Here is an 18,108-nt window from a genome sequence, read left to right on the forward strand (position 1 = left end):
TTTTTTTCAATGTTTTTACTAGTTACGATCTGTAATTTAACAAAACAGGAAAACTCTGTAAAATAACAATAAATTGTTACTTAAAATTACAGTTATAAGCTGAGAACTTTTTCAGATTCACCTACACAACTATAATTATGGGGAATTTTCCCTCATTACATTGATGATTTTTTCTATGTCTAAAATTCACAAAAACATCAATAAAATCACAAAAGCAATCTGTATTTTTACAATAACCATAAAATGTAATTTTTAAACAGATTTTTCTGACGTAAAAAACTGTTGAAATTCATATGCATATTTCATTTAACAAATATTTTTGTATTTAAAACCCTGAAATGCCCACTGTTGCAAAAATACAACATCAGTTTTATTTCTTTATAATTATTTTTTTATTATATATGTACATATATTATTTTTACTTTTTTTAAATTTGGGTTTTACAGGGTTGACAGAATTTTCCAGATATTATCTGTAATATAAATAAATAATAAAATATAAATAACAAATAAACTGACAAAAGCTGTAAAACTGAAGCTTTAAAAATTATTAAACTATTTTCAGTTTTTAATATGCATAGTTTTTCTTCCAAATAATGGCAAATATTTCTAAAATAATGATTTTTTTTTGCTGATTTCAATACAACAAAAATATGTAATTTCCACTGTTAAAGTGTAATTTTATGGTCAAATATCATAAAAGAGCTAATTACCGTTTGTAAAAAAAAAAAAAAATTGATTTTTAAAATTTTGACAATTAACATTTGTTAATTCCACTTAATTATGTTTTTTGGGTGATATTACTAGTTATTATCTGTAATTTATCAAAACAGTAAAGTAAGAGTAAACTGTTAAAAACATATATACAGTTAAAAGCAGTTTAAAAATGTGTGTGTGTGTGTTTTTTAGTGTAATATAATCCACCATCGTTTAATCATCTATTGTCTCTGTTTTAATAAATGAGATAAGATTGGTAAAGCACTTTACTGATACTGTTGTTTAACTCAAACTGCTGGTTTGTTACCCGAGTTTTTGAGCGACAGATCTGAAGAAATTAAAAACCTTTACATAGTTTTTGTGGGTGTCCTGAAAAATAAATGAAATGCTGAATAAAACTGGTGACGATCAGATCGTGGAGCTTGTAGAGATCCATTCCACCTGGGAGAAAACATCCTCAGCAGCTGAGTTTGACTCTTGGCTGACTGTTCCTTTGCTCTTTTCCAAATATTTCTCTCTGTCTGTGCTGCATCTGTCTAAGAAAGGCAAAAAATGTGGGAAAAAAAGTCAATTCTGCTTCAGTTTATACTGTATTTAGTATTTATACTATAATGTGACTTTACAGCAGCATATAGAGTCAAACATTTGTTTAAAAAAAACAAACAAAAAACTGGTAGAATCAGGCTTTCTGGTGTAAATCAGTAAAAGTTATGACTGAAATATTAGATTTGCTCAAGTTTAGTAAGACCTGTACTGACTTCCAGTTCAATTAAATCTTTTGTCCTTTCGTGATGAGAAGGTCAAACTGGCCTCAACAATACAGTGAATAAATCCCATTTAAATTTGCCAGGAGAAGGTCAATGAACGCTGCAGACAAAGAGGCCTGAGATGAAACGTCACCGGATGCAGTCGGATTATTTACAGTACTTCGGGTTGGCTTCCAGAGCAGCTCCGCTGTGGTTTTCTGGGAACTCCGGCTGTGGTTATTAGCGATCAAAGTGCTCGCTGTATCTGCTTTTGTTGTTAAAGGTGTTATTTGGATACTCTGGCTCCTCCCACAGATGTAACCAAGGAAATACTGCCCCTTTACTATTGTTTGCTCACATGAAAACCATGTGGGGGAGTGGAAATATGATGTTAATTGATACTGAGTGAGCAAATCTATTTTTGAGTAGTAAGTGAGCGTATATATATCTACATACAGTCTATAGAAATGCATGTTGCGTCCTGAGAGTGTGTGCATTTGGTGTAAGTGGTCTGCAGAGTGTTGGTTTCTCCGGACTCTGTTTATCCAGCGAGCTAATAATAGGAGCCTTTCACTAGGGCTCCTTTCTGTGGTGAGTACGTGAAGGAGGAGGGGATGGAATCGCAGCCTCTCTCTCTGCTGTCGCTGCCAAAAACCACAGCACAGACCTCCAAAGCAAAACTCTTTCTAGGAAATCCAGCTCCTTGAATAGACCCACCAGGGGGGCCATTTCAGGTCAAAAGCGGGGAACGCTGGAGAAATGCATCCAGAATTCCTGATCAGCTCGAGCCAGGGGAGCCTCGCTTGGCAGTTGTGGTTTCATCGAAAGCTTAAAAGATGTCACTTTTGCTCTATTGATTCTGGCAAAAACCCTCCTCTGATACCAAATACTAAGAGATAAGACAGTGTCAGGTTAAAGCATTGTCATTCTTCATGTGACATGTGATGGTAGGTGGCCTCTTCATTCCTACAGTACCCTCCTTGTTTCTGCAGCAGCACTGATAGGGAGCTCTCCTGTTTTTCAACCTCTAACTGTCCCTGACTGTTCCTGGACGTCAGTCTTACGTCCACTGTACAACAAAAACATGCTGTCTGCAGATCCAGATGCCCGCGACTGGTTCCCACAGTCCTCAGTGACACCTGGTGAACTCAGGTTTCTCTGAATATCTGCAGCAGATACGCATCTCGCAGGTTTCAGCCTCCCAATCAGATCGGTGCTGCTAACCAAATTGTGTAAGAGGTGTTACATAAAGCTCACATGACTGCTGGAACTTCCAACCTGAACACATGGACACCAAAAAGGAGGGAACCAATGAAGAGACAGGGTGGACACATGGAAATAGCTCCACGACTGAAAGGCTTGGCTTCCACATATTGTTTTCACTCACATCACATCAAGATTATAAGTGCACAAATTATGATTCAGGGGAGTCTGACAGTCCTGGTGGTGATCAATGGAGCATTGGACACTGTGGATCATTAACTACTCCTAAATCCACTGGAAAATTGGGGTCTTCTAGTGGTTTAGATCATACTCAGAAAGCAGCGAATCTGTAGTGAGTACTGGTCATTATGAATCTAACCAATGATGTACGGAGTCCCACAAAGTTCAGTCCTTTCGGGTTGGTAGTTACGCAGACGACACCCTAATCTATCTAACCCTTTTACCAAATGACTATGATTGTGTGGATTACTTTATTGTCATTTCGAGGAAGTAAACACTCGGATGTCACAAAACTTCCTTCAATTAAATAAAGACGAGACTGAAATAATTCTATCTGGTGCATTAAAAACTAACAGCCTGGTCAAGAATCTCAGTGCAATCATTAATGAGGATCTAAATTTCTGCAGCAACATCGAAGCTGTAACTAAATCTTGATTCCAACTTCTTAAAATCATTGCCAAGATTCAGAAAAGCTCATTCATGTCTTTGCTACCTGTAGAGTGGACTACTGTTGTGTACTCCTGAATAAGACCATTAGACATTTGTCAACAAAATATATCGGAGATATGTTTGCTGAAGCTTGAAAGGTCACTCAGATCTACAGGTCAACTAGTGGAGCCCAGAGTTCAGACCAGACTGGTGTTCAGTCATTATGTTGCTGCTTTAGTTATGTCCCAAATGAAGCCGTTCTTAATAGTAAGCTGAAGATTGTTGTTTATTCCACTGCTTTTAAGTAATTAGTGTTATAGGGTCTGGTCTAAACTGCCTATACTTTTATTAAACTTGTCTCCACTTTTAGTCACTTCATTTCTCTGTTTCATTGTACGCTTCATCTTTTAAATGCTTGTAAATTTCTCATATCTCATGTTTTTTATTGGTTTAAGTCAATTACTTTTATTCTTTCTAGTTCACTTTATCCAGTAGTTTATCCATGCTGTAAGCTGCTCACTTGTAAATTTCTACAGCTTTGAATAGAACTCGAGGACGTTAGAATTCTGTAAAGTTCACTATTTATTTCTTTTTTTTCCATATATGCTGTGCAACAAAAAGGATTTAAGTCAGATCTTACTTTATCCTATGAACAGTCTTTCTAAGGCACCTTATCATAGACATAGCACTGTTTGACCAATAGCACTGGTTTCTGTGAGGCTGGCCTTCTGGCTGGTCAGTTGAAGTATGATGTTACTGCACAGCCATCCGTCCACGTGAACATAGCCAGCTGTTTGTAATTGTAGGAATCACTTTCAGGGACATTATGTAAACTCGAAGCCAAAGGAGACCATTGGAGACCAAATGGCTCGGCTGGCTTGGATGTGAAACTAGGGGAGGTCAGTTGGTCTGTCTGTCTGTCTGTCTGTCTGTCTGTACCTCCAGACCCGGGCCTCAGAGGTGGATAACAACAGCAAAACATTGTTGGTTTAAGGTTTTTCCAGTAGCTCAAGGTCACTTATGCAACAGAGCTGTACTGCAAAGTGACGGGTAGCTTTTCATTGGATCTGCAGCTACTTTGGGCCTGAAGCATTGTCAGATGTGTCACCATGAGGCATTTGTGAGCTGTCAACTTTATCAAAACCTAGATTTCTACCACCTTCTTGCAGTGCAGAACCTTTTATGAACTAAATGCCAGAACACGGCAACCAAAACAGAACAGACTATGCAATATTTACTACAGCTGTCATGTACTCGGTGTGATATCAGTGTTTATCTTCTGTTCTCTGTTCTTCAGGTAACTGGGGAGGAGTGTGTTCACAGTATACGGCCTTCCGTAACAGCCAGACCTCCACCCTGAACACAGGTTTGGTCACAATCCAGAACTATGGACAGTATCTGCCTCCTCGACATGTCCAGCTGACGCTTGCACACGAACTGGGCCACAGTCTGGGAGCTCCGGTCAGTCGCCATCCTAAACACTCCAAACTACCTCCAGATGCTTTTAGTTTTAATACATATATTATTAGAAATGACAACAAGATAACAAAGCATCTAGAAATCACTGTTAATAGCAGCATATTGACTAATCAGTAGAAGTGAAACATGACATAAAAAGTCAAACTTGTGCCTTTTCATGGATGTTGTTAGTGCTGCTGCAGACTTTTTCCACGAACTTCACAGGTGTAATTAATAACGTTAACTAAGGCTCCTTCCTAAACGCATTTCATGACAGGAGCTTGCAGGAGCAGCAAAACCTTGTTACCTAGTTACCGGACTTACTACTCCATCAGTCTCGCACCAAAGACTGCAGTAAACCCTTTGGTCCACTTCATGATACCTTCAGTGTTTTGGTTTCATCATCCAGATATGAAAAACAGCAACAAAAGAAAGCCGATATATTTGCACTGGAAAAAATGCCCCTCTCAAAACAAGAAAAAAAACTTATTTCAAGAAACTTTTACCTTGAAATAAGTGAAAAAATCTGCCAATAGAACAAGTGAAAAATGGCTTGGTCAGATTTCTTGAAATAAGATATGATATTTAGAATACTGAGATCTTAAAATTAGCTGGGAAAACTTATTTTAAGCTCTATTTTACCAGGATTGTCAAGCTTAGGTGTCTTAAAATAAGCCACATATGCTTTAAAAAAATTAGCAGTGTTTCACTCAAAAATTGATTTTTGCTTTCATTTAACCTCCTAATTTGAGATGTATTAACCTTCCTGTTGTCCTCATTTATGGGCACCAAAAAATATTGTTTCCTTGTCTGGAAAAAATCCAAAACATCAGCAAAAAAATTCCTCACATTTATGAAAATTTGCAAAAACCTTCAGGAAGAAAATTCCAATAATTCCTTAAAAGTTTCCCTTAAAAGTTTTATTTTAAAAAAAAATCACCCAAATTTGGCAAGAAAATTCTTTTAAATATTTTCAAAAAATGAGTCAACATCTTCCAAAAAAATCCTAAAAATATCTAAAGTGATTCCATATATATCAGTAAAACTCATGCCAACCAAAATCCAGCGAAATTCACTGGATTTTGGTTGATTTTTTTGTGAATGTTCTTAAGAAACATTTTTAACATTTCTTTTTTTCCACCAAACAATGTTCAAAGATTTCCAGAAAATGTTGAAAATGTGGACATCAGAAGTTTCATTGTGAAAATATATTTTTTCTCGACATTTTCAAACTTTAAAATGGGTCATTTTGACCCGCAGGATGACACGAGGGTAAAATTTATTTTGAGTTTTCTTGTAAAATTCAACTTAAAACAAGATAATTTGAAGATTGTTTGACTTAACAAGATATTTAAGATGCATTGTCTTAAAACAAGTCCCTCCATCTGCTGAAATGTCTCTTGTTAAGTGAATTTATCTTAAATCAAGTGGGATGAGACATTTTGACTAAAAATATGACAAATAGACTTGGTAAGACTTAGAGTTTTTGCAGTGTGAGTCTTTGCAGATGACTGTGGAGGGGATGGTGGTAGCATTATTGAAATCAGGAGTTTTACCAAAGACCTGTTTAAGACTTCTTGCTTTGAGACTTTAACTTCAGACTTCTTATCAGTCGCTGTTTTGTTCGACAACAAAATTGCTTGTCTAGGAAATGGTTTGGGTTAAACTACACCATTTCAGAGGTCGCCCTTCTAATGCTAACATCAGTCATTGGAAAACATTGGGTTTCTTTGCAACTTCCATCCATTTATTCATTTCCGTCTCTTATCTGGGATGAGGGCAGGCTAAACAGAAAAGTCCACCGGAGTTCCAAATGAAGGCGGTCAGAAGGCATCAGATTTACCTACCTCAGCTGTGGAAACTCATTTTGCCACTTGGATACTTGATTTAATTCTTTCAGTCACTTTCAGTCATCTCATGACCATATGTGAAGCGAAGATTAACTGATAAACTGAGAGGTTTAGCATGATGATCCTGCAACTGAATTATTGCTGGTGCTTCAAACAACCCTGAAATTTGTTGGACTAAACCGACACTTCAAAATATCCCAATGACAATTTATCCTGTTGTTGGTGTTTATGCATAATACTGGGCTGCTCAGTTTCTGCATTTAACATGTGTTAAACCTGAAAGCAAGAAGCTGGAGTTTAACAAGTAGCCAGACAGTGTTTTACAGGTTCATGCTAAGAGTCAAGAGCTAGCATTAGCTTAGCTGCAAAATAACAGCACGACACACTAGTGTATCTGTGTTTCATGACGGCACAATGTAGTTGTTGAGACAAATACAAAGGTGGTCTTGAGTACTTACAGGTGTTTAAATGTCTGTGGACAGTTTTTATCAACACAACAGCATCACAACTGTGCAAGATGCAGTTAGGAAAGTTTACAGGTGTGTTGCTGACATGAAAATGATCGATAGGTGTCGTCCAAGTACTCACTGAGGACTCATGCATTGGAAAGTCGCCGTGTTAACAGTTGTTTTCTCTGGTTTAATTACAGATTACAGATTTAATTACATATTCTGAAGTGTTTTCACTGCACTAAATTGCTCGTGTTGCAGCTCCATTCTGTTCACTAAGCACTGAAACTGAATGCAGTGATTGTTCATGTTCATGACAAAAGTGTAGTTTTCCTTCCATAATGTCAAATTATCTGCTGAGTATAAGGACTATTTATTGAAGTGTAGAGAAAATAAGTTGTCCTGAAACACAAGGAGACTCTTCTTCATATCATTTGTACTTTTTTTGGGTTGGATGTCTGTTAACCTTCACCTTTGACTCTTCAACTCCTTTTACTTAAACCGAAAACCATGTGGGTTGTGTACCACACGATACCTCAACATGACTAATCCCTGTGATTCAAATTTCAGACTTACGTCATGTATACCCAGTAGGCATACATGGGTGTTTGTACTGCACTGGAACAAATTGTCTGTGAATGACTCACTTAAATGAGCACGAGAGACCTTGGTCTTTTTATTGACTGGTTTGTTTTAGAGGGAATCCTGGCTGAGATTCACTGCATAATGGCAAATAAGGCAACAGGAGGAGCTCTGACGTCCCTCACTTTGTGTCCTATAGTTGTTCTCTGGTTATTTTCATATTCAAGTCCAGACAACCTCCTCCCTGACTACAGCAACAGCACATGTAGAGACACAAATGCTCACACCTCTCCCCATGTGTGATGGCTGATAACACCTTTAACCTTTATCTCGCCACTGAAATGAAATGCCAGAAGCGTTCCTCAGTCCCGATTCACTCTGCCCTCTGTTATTCCAGAGACCAAAGAGTCCTCTGAGGCATTCCTGAGCAGATTAGTTCTGCTATGTTAGTCTCTGCGGGCATTTTATAAATTAAACTACAGAAGTTCGCCAAGAACCGACTGGTGCTGTTGCTCTTGTGAAGAATAAATAACTTCATACAGTGGTGGAAAAAAGTTTTTGGACATCCTTAAATTTTTACACAATCTCAAATATCATCATGGAATATTTGTGGAAAAATCTTTTTTGTGTTTCAAAAGGTGTGGCTACATTAGACAGACACAAACAAATACAAATGATTTTTGTTTGTTTATTGTTTACCAGAAAAACTAACAAAACTAAATTCTTGACAGTTTCAATACATCAGTTCACAACAGTGTTGGTATCAAAGTCAGCAAATAACCTAGAATGTGTTCAAAGCTGAACAAAAAAGAAATAAATGATCACATCATCAAATTAATATTTAGTCTAGTAGAGCTCTAATCCTGGCTGGATGTTCTCCACCAGCCTTCCACACTGTTGAGGGATCATCTGGTCCCATTCTTCTGGAATTACTGCTTTTAATTCTTCTAAATTCTTTGGTTTATGCTTTGAAACAGACCTTTTGATAATCCACCACAGATTTCCAATGGGGCTCATGTCTGGGGATTGAGCTGGCCACTCTAAGAACTGGACACTGAGCTCCTGCTGCCAAGTTCTACTGGTCCTGGATGAGTTCAAGGAGCATTATCTGGTAGAAACATCCAGTTTGACCTCGATGCAACAGAGCATGAGCAGAAGGGAGCATGTGGGTTTGGAGAATGGCAGAGTTCAATGTGAGATGATCAACACCAGCAGCACTCATGCATCCCCAAACCATGGTACTGCCTCCACCATGCTTGACAGTAGGTACTGTCCATGCTGGAGATGATGCTTCTCCTGGCCTTCTGCTTAGCCTCACATTAGCAGGAGGAAGATAAAGCTGGAAACTGGACTCACCTGACCTCAGAATCTTCTTCCAGTTCCTGGCTGTCCAGTTCTTGTGTTCTTGGGTCCAATGACACCGGGCTATCCTCCATCTCTCATTGATCAGGGGCTTCTTGACAGCCTTGTAGGACCTTCAGCCATCATCTGAAAGTCGGCCATGTATAGTGCAGGTGGAACACTGGACACCAGTTTGGTTTGACCACTGCTGCTGAAGCTCCTGTGATGTGATTCGGTGGTTTTCCTGCACATGTGGATCAGGATGCAGTAATTTCTTGCTGAAGAAACCGTTGGAGGCCCAGATCTTGGTTTGTCTTCCAAGCTGTTGGTTCGTCTGTATTTCTGCAGAGTGAATCCAACAGCTGAAGGACTGCATCTGCACTTCCTGGATATCTGGCAGCAGCTGGATCCTTCCTGGCTGAGAATCTGGATCTGTGTTAGGTTCCTTGTTTTAGTCATTTTTGTCTCTGAAGAACTTTCTAATGTGCTGGCTTTATATAGACATGAAACACGGCATCCAAAATTCTGTCTTTTAATAAAAAATATGATCATTAGTGGATCACTGGTACCAAAATGACCCAGTACTCAAAATGTCTTATTTATTTCTATGGAACCAGTCAATTTTAGGTTTTTAATGGCTTTTTTATGATTTGTTTAGTATTTTTGGATATGACTATACTAAAAGGAATTGCACTTGAAGACCTAAGACACAGTTCAAAGTTTGAGTCACAACTCGATGACAAAAACATCAAATTTTCAACTTCCTTGAAATAATCTGCCACTCAGGCCACTCTTATGTAAAATTTTGCCAGGAATTTAATTCTGCAATCCAAAATCCAAAATCTCTAATCATTGAACTGCTACAAGCCTTTTTCCACAGACACGTTTATTAAACTTTATAATCATGTATGAAATCAAAACAAGAAGTATCACTGCTTAAATGACATATAACTTGCTTTCAGCATTTTCAAAAGAACTGATCTTCACAAATCAACAAAATAAAGTTCACATACACCACATATAAGTAGGCTACCGGTAGTCAAGTCTAAGATCAGCCAAGGCTTGCTGATACAGTATCTGCATTTTATGTGATCTTTAAGATAAGATAAGATAAGATAAAGTTCTTTATTTCTCCCCACTCCAGGGGAAATTTACATTGTTACAGCAGCTTATGTAACAGTAGACATAGTGATAAGAATAAAAGAATAATAGAACAATAGTAATAATATTTACAATATATACAAGGGTGACAGATGAGGGTAAAGTGGCTTAACAGAAAAAATAAAAATAAAGTTTAAAAGTGCAGAGATGTGCAGTGCAAGAATGTCAGTGCAAATTTTATGGTTTGGGGTGGTAATGATATAGTCCAGTTTATGTTAACATCAGCCAGTGATGCTGATGTTGTAAAGTCTTATAGCAGATGGAATGAAGGACCTGCGATAGCGCTCTTTCTTGCAGGGTGGATGTCTTAGTCTGCTGCTGAAGGAGCTGCTTAAAGACCCCACAGTGTCATGCAGTGGGTGAGAGGGATTGTCCATGATGGATGTGAGCTTTGCCAACATCCTCCTCTCACCCACCTCCTCTATGGAGTCCAGGGAACAGTCCAGGACAGAACCGGCCCTCCTGACCAGTCTGTTTAGTCTCTTTCTGTCCCTTTCAGTGCTCCCTGCTCCCCAGCAGACCACTGCATAGAAAATAGCAGACGCTACCACAGAGTCATAAAATGTCCTGAGCAGAGTCCTGCACACTCCAAAGGACCTCAGTCTCCTCAGCAGGTGGAGACGACTTTGGCCCTTCTTGTACAGAACCTCTGTATTGTGTGTCCAGTCCAGTTTATTGTTGAGGTGAACACCCAGGTATTTGTATGTGTCCACCATGTCAATGTCCAAACCCTGGATGTTCACCGGTGCAGTCCGGGGTGTCCTCCTCCTGCTGAAGTCCACGATCATCTCCTTCGTCTTACTGGCGTTGAGCTGCAGATGGTTTCGCTCACACCAGTCAACAAAGTCAGAGATGACCGTCCTGTACTCCCGCTCGTCCCCCTCAGATACACACCCAACAATGGCTGTATCATCGGAGAACTTCTGGAGGTGACAGCTCCCAGAGTTGTAGTGGAAGTCCGATGTGTACAGGGTGAAGAGAAAGGGGGAGAGCACTGTCCCCTGTGGGGCCCCCATGCTGCTGACTACCACATCAGACACACAGTCCCGAAGCCTCACGTACTGTGGTCTGTTGGTGAGGTAGTCGATGGTCCAAGCAGCCAGGTGACAGTCTACTCCCGCTCCTTCAAGCTTCACCCTAAGCAGAGAAGGCTGGATGGTGTTGAAAGCACTGGAGAAGTCAAAGAACATGACCCTCACAGTGCTGCTGGGTTTCTCCAGATGAGTCAGTGATCTGTGCAGCAGGTAGATCACTGCATCATCCACTCCAATGTTCGGTTGGTAGGCGAACTGCAGTGGATCCAGATACTGGCTCACCTGGGGACGGAGGTTCTTGAGGACGATCCTCTCCATGGTCTTCATCAGGTGAGAAGTGAGGGCCACAGGTCTGAAGTGGTTAGGCTCCCTGGGGTTCCTGGTCTTAGAGACAGGAACCAGGCAGGAAGTCTTCCATAACAGAGGAACCCTCTCCAGACTCAGGCTCAGGTTAAAGATGTGCAGCAGCACCTGACAGAGCTGGTCTGCACAGTCTCTAAGGAGTCTGGAGCTGATTCCATCAGGACCTGCAGCTTTCCTGGTCTTGATCTTTTTAAGCTCACTTCTCACCTGATCAGCTGTTATGGAGAGGCAGGGGGAGGGTGGCAGGGGGAGGGGTGATGGTGGTGGTGGGGGGTGAGACGAGGAGGGGTGATGGGGCTGTATGCAGAGTCCGGAGGTGGTAGAAGACGGGGATGGGAGGAGGGGTGCTGTTGGTGGTAGAGAGCTGAGGTGTGAAGAAGGAGCTGGCTGGTTGGTGCTTTGATGAGAGGGGGGAGGAGTGGGAGCAGAGTCAGATCTGTTAAAGAACAGATTCAGCTCATTGGCCCACTCCTGGCCTCCTGCTGCAGCTCCCCTCTCATGGCCTCTGCTGTAACCAGAGATGGATCTCAGGTCTCTCCAGACCTCCCTTGTGTTATTGTCCTGCAGGTGAGATTCCATCTTGGTCCTGTAGCTGGCCTTGTCCGCCTTGATCTTCTTCTTTATCTCCTTCTGCACCCTCCTCAGCTCCTCTTTGTCCCCAGATCCAAAAACCTGGACTCTCTTGCAGCGTCTACTTTATTTTCAGAGAGGTAATCCAGATTTACAGTCTTTACAGTCTTTAGTTTACTGTAGATGCTTAATTAGGTCTATTATCTCTAAAATATACCAACAAGACACATATCCCCAGCTGATCTGAAAGAAATGCTTTGTTATCTTGCTAATAACTGCCTATAGAATCACAAAAATCTGTTGCAAAAAAAATCCCCATCTGTTTCTGGTTAAAGATATGTCTATATATATGCTACCATCGTGTAACATATATAAATAAGTATTACCAGTTAAAGTTTTAGGAGTCTAGCTTTAAAACTGAAGGAGTGAGAATTTTTTTTGCAACATCATATAATTTTTTCACACGTCTTAAATGTAAGGGGTATGGGTAGAGAAACATATGAATATTTCTTAACTAGAGTTAGATATTGCTTATTCTAAGGTTCCCTAGAATTGCATAAGACCAACTGATTATTTTGGTATGCAATTTATGAATACAACTTTTATAGCACCACCACCATAGTAAAATGAAAAGCAAATCTTACCTAAAACATAAAATTTTGCCAATGAAATTGTCACTCAACTTTTGGTCAAGTAATCATGAAGGATGAAGTCTCTGCTGCCTGAAAAGCTTGAAATTCAAGTTGTAACAGAAGAATACAACATATAAATTGGGAAAAAAGCTTAGTTTATATTCCAGAACATGTATTCACCTATTCATTGCTTCAAGAAATCACACACTGAAAAAAAAAATGTCACCGAAAAACACCTATTTTAGGGGTATTTTTAGTGTTTAACACAAAAAAAACAACCACTTGCTCTATACTTAGCCACTTTTTAGTCCTAAAATCTGAAAGAGCAGGTAGTTTTACCCCTGAATACAACCCAAAACATCAAGAAATACCATTTTTTCATTATGAAATAATTTTTTCACACATTTGTCATGAAGTTGTGACTCAGACGTTGAACCTTGTCCTAAGAGTGATTCTTAATGCAATATTGCACAAATGCGTGGGGTGTCCGAACACTGTTTTCCACTACTGCATTTTCTCAAAATTTTGTTGTGCTACAACTCACTACTTTCTTGCACATATAAACATGAGTTTACATGAGCAACGAGAAGGCAAGCACAAGTCAGAGTGCAATAAAATTTGACACACTTAAATTTGTCCCTGAGGTAGAAAAGCATTTTTTTCATGTGTTGTTTATCTTGGAACTGCATCAAGCTTATGTCTGTGGTTACAGCATCAGTAAAACCACTACAGGTGTTCTGAAAGTAAACAGCAAGTGCAGGAAAATGTACAGTTTAGAAAGAGCATTGCTGATATTCACATGCATTTCTGGAGAAGTGCTGTTTTCAACACAGATAGCTTTGTTTTCCTTACTACTATTTATACTTTTGACAGTGATAAAGATAAACTTGTTGCAGCTCTTTGAGGTGCAGCCCACAAAATAGTTGAGGTAAGAGAATAGGAATTGTAATAGAAACATAATCCAAGCTGGCTTTAGAATATCAACATCTCATTGTGATTCCAAATGATGACACGATACCAAGAAATCACAACAGAAATAAAAATAAATGTACTTTTTTAAAATGATGTGTCACAGCGCCGCCACCAAACCCAGAGCTGCAGATTCGGACAGTTACAGTGAAGCCTATAAAATTGTCACTCATTATATCCATTAAAACTAATCAGGAGCAGATGCAGAAATCCACATCAAGGCTTGCTCCCTCTGTGTGAGCCCATGTTGATTTTCAAGTCTCTGCATGGGTCTCTTAACTCATCCGAGCGTTTGACATCCTGTGAAGATGAATTACAGAAAAAGTTATACAAACAATGGGAGTTCTCTTTTCTGTCCTTGGTGTCCCACATGTGGAACGCAGCATTCCTCGGCTGCTTCAGGGACGTTGGTGGAATCTTTTGACTGCTTCAAAGATATATTTGAAAGTATAACAAAGATAACTTTAAACTCAGAGTAAAACTGGGGCTTTTTCTGTTCAGATCAGGTCAGTCTCTGGTGACATAAAACAAGCTGCTGGGATCAGCAATAAAGGGAGTTAATTCCCCCACATGTGATCAAGATGGAAACAAATGGTTTCAGCTTTGGTCGGATCATTTGTTTCTTCCTGCTGTTTCTGTCTGCAGATCACTGAAGATACATGACAAGAAAATTCCTGTGATTTTTCTCTGTGTTTTAGCACGATGAAGGCTCCAACTGTGGGAACCTGGGCTCCTCTGGCGGCAAAGGAAGGTACCTGATGTTTCCTCACGCCACGGACGAGGTGCGAGAAAACAATGATAAATTCTCCCCGTGCAGCATCAAACACATCAGCGAGATCCTGAAGCTGAAGAAAGACGACTGTTTCGTGGGTGAGGAAGTAGACGCCGTCCACCTGGGGGCCGTCTGCATAGCTTGGGCCAAAGTTTACACTGTGCATTAGTCACTGTAAATGATCTGCATGTTTGTGTGTTTTGGTCAGTCAGCGATCAGCCCATCTGTGGAAACCAGATTGTGGAGGACGGTGAGGAGTGCGACATCGGTCACAACGACAAAGACGCCTGCTGCTACAGCGCTAAAGAGCCTGTAGGAGTCCAGTGTCACCTGAAGCCTGGAAAAGTCTGCAGGTACAAACATAAACATCCCATCAAAGTGCACATAGAATATATAAAAGTGACATTGTTGTTCAGTGCATCTGAATTCAGACTTGCCATGGTGTTGTTTTGGGGTTTGGGGTTGGAAGCTCTTTCTATCTTTAATCATTTTTAATTTCAAGAGTTCACCACATTGTTATCAACCTTTCATCTAAACTATTTTGTTTACATTTCATCTTCTAGGTGTTGTTGTTTGTTGTTTGTGTTCAGTTTTCATGTGTATCTGTTGTCTTTCCACTTGTCCATCCTTCAGTCCAAGTCAGGGACTGTGTTGTGGTCAGGACTGTGAGTTTAAGCCAGCCGGTCAGATGTGCGATGAGGAGACGGACTGTCAGAAAAAAAGTGTGTGTTCAGGCCTCTCCTCGTTTTGCCCCGAGCCAAATGCCAAAGAAAACCTCACCGTCTGCAGTCAGGGCACGCGAGTCTGCCTGAACGGGGTGAGGCCGACACATCCAACACACCGCAGAGTGACTCAACATGCTTCAGCTACGTTACCCAGCAAGGCAACGGTTATGAATGTGTACCAATGTTGCAAAGCAGATCTAAAAAAAAAACCTCGACATTCTCCGCATGTGGCTCATATAGTAGCTCTTATGGATATTTCAATCATATTAAAGAGTCTTTGTGTGCAGAATACCTTTTCATAGTTGTCAACAAGCTATTGGTTTTCAGATATCCATGTTCTTGATCACTAAAAGGATACTTTATTCACAATGAGTTTAAATAATCATTCAAATGAATTCAACAAGTTGGAGCAAGTTGTCACAATATGGGAAAAGTTGGAGTCCCATACTGTGCCCCTTTTCAGTAAATTCATTCAGCTGTCTTAAAACAGCCTTTATGAGCACAGTGAGTAGGAGAGAAGCAAACAGCTGTAGACAGCAGCTGTGTTTGGGTTGCAGCAAAGCTAATGGTAACCTTAGTTATGTCAGTCAGACAGACAGACAGACAGACAGACAGACAGAGAGACAGACAGACAGACAGACAGACAGACAGACAGACAGACAGACAGATAGATAGATAGATAGATAGATAGCTAGATAGATAGATAGATAGATAGATAGATAGATAGATAGATAGATAGATAGATAGACAGACTATAGATAGATAGATAGATAGATAGATAGATAGACTATAGATAGATAGATAGATAGATAGATAGATAGATAGATAGATAGATAGATAGATAGATAGATAGATAGACTATAGATAAATAGATAGATAGATAGATAGATAGATAGATAGATAGATAGACTATAGATAGATAGATAGATAGACAGACAGACAGACAGACAGACAGACAGACAGACAGACAGACAGACAGATAGATAGACTATAGATAGATAGATAGATAGATAGATAGATAGATAGATAGATAGATAGATAGATAGATAGATAGACTATAGATAGATAGATAGATAGATAGATAGATAGATAGATAGATAGATAGACTATAGATAGATAGATAGATAGATAGATAGACAGACAGACAGACAGACAGACAGACAGATAGATAGATAATATTGATAATGTATTAATTCACTGAGTCTTCAGTTCTTCATATGCTGAGAGTGCATGAGGACTCTTGTGTTCACTCTTGCAGCCAACAGTAGAACATTTGGTGAGCTTTGCTTGAGGCTCAGCCATTTTAGAGTTAGCAGAAGCAGCTCTAGATGGTAGATGTAAACATTTTCATATCTTAACAGCTGTTTATTTTACACCTCCAAGTTTATAACAACCACAAAACACAATTAAAAAGGATTTTTCATTACATGGGACCTTTAAACCTTTGATACTAGCAATCATATGAGCCTGATTAACTTGTGTTAGCACAAACATTAACAAAATTAATTTATGTCTCAACTAACCACTTTGGAAACTTTGCTGTACTTTCCATTCGTTTTAGGACAATATGAAGATCAATCAACAAAGTCTTGAAACAGAATTTCATATTACTATATTTATGTTTCTTCAAAGTCAAATTATGGTTGTGACAAAACTCAATCAAAAATAATATTATCATGTAGTAATAATGTATTATCAGTGTCAGTGGCAAACTGTTGATTCTGAGGGCAACAGGCAAGCTTCAAGAATCTGCTGGTAGATCTTCATACTGCACAGGAAGTAATAAAAATACAGTTAACAGTCGATAAGTAGAAAAAATACCGAAAGTAATCCAAAACAACAACATGCATGTGTACTCCAGGGTGTGTCAGGGTGGTGCAATAGAGCAACATACCTCCAGAAGTAATGCTGGCTGGGAAACAAACACCCTGTTGTATGCATATTTAGAATAATAAATTCAGCTGTTTCAAAATGATCTCAAATCTGAAATAATGTGCAGTGTCAAGTGATTCTTTTTGTGTCCTCTAGCATGAATTTATACCACTGTCCTGCAACGTTAAAGGCTGATATTACACTGTCCTCTGAGCAGGAGAGCAGGGAAATTCACTCCATCTGTGCATGCTGTTCCATCATACATTCTGGATATGTTCCCCTCCAGATGTGCTAACTGTGGTGACCTCTGATGACCTCATCTAGAAACATAAAATATAACAACTGGATAAAGCTTTCAGGGGTAAATCTGAGAAAAGATGTCCAAAAATAAAAGTGGAGTTTTGGATGTAGTTTAAAAATAAATTAAACAAAATCTTTCAACTGACTCGCTCACAGTTTCCTTCACTGAATCCAATGAACCAAAAACAGGAAATGGACTCCTCTATGCAAATAAACAGGTTCAGTTCCTCAAAACATGTCAAACTTGAAATTTATTTCAGCCTTTGAAACACATAAAAAGGAAACGTGCGGTGCAGAGTACATACACAGTAAGCTAAAGATTGCACGGTCCAAATTCACAAAAAGTCTCAGGAAATGAGAAGAAATTCTACAATTTGTCAAACATTTTAACCACAACACAGAGATTTCCTTTCTCTTTATGCAGGTGTCAAGTAAAGGAGAATAATATTAAGAAAAATAAGGGAAAAACACATGCAATGTACACCATAAAACATTAATATCTGTATGATACTGTGAACACATCCAGTTTATTGATTTCTGATGGAACAGGCCAAACAATTTGCGGTTTTCACTATTATTAAGAACTGGTGATGTTCTAAATAAATTAAAACAGTTTATTGGTTATGATTTCAGCAGGATTACATTAGTACCAGTTGATTGTCATTGTATTATGAATATTTAGGAGATTTCAATCAA

At 39.2% G+C, this 18,108-nt stretch overlaps 1 protein-coding gene across 2 annotated transcripts in view; it reads left to right on the forward strand.

Annotated features, from left to right (window-relative positions):
• si:ch1073-396h14.1 (disintegrin and metalloproteinase domain-containing protein 10) overlaps window positions 1-18,108 on the forward strand; it is a 59,404-nt gene that overhangs the window by 35,117 nt on the left and 6,179 nt on the right. For both annotated transcript variants that reach the window (XM_055017646.1, XM_055017641.1), the window contains 4 exons: window positions 4,632-4,795; window positions 14,442-14,613; window positions 14,724-14,868; window positions 15,149-15,332. In XM_055017646.1, coding sequence (XP_054873621.1) covers window positions 4,632-4,795; window positions 14,442-14,613; window positions 14,724-14,868; window positions 15,149-15,332 — 665 coding nt within the window. The remainder of the gene's footprint in view (window positions 1-4,631; window positions 4,796-14,441; window positions 14,614-14,723; window positions 14,869-15,148; window positions 15,333-18,108) is intronic.

Source organism: Amphiprion ocellaris, chromosome 2 (assembly GCF_022539595.1).
Source record: "Amphiprion ocellaris isolate individual 3 ecotype Okinawa chromosome 2, ASM2253959v1, whole genome shotgun sequence".
Lineage (NCBI taxonomy): Eukaryota > Metazoa > Chordata > Actinopteri > Pomacentridae > Amphiprion > Amphiprion ocellaris.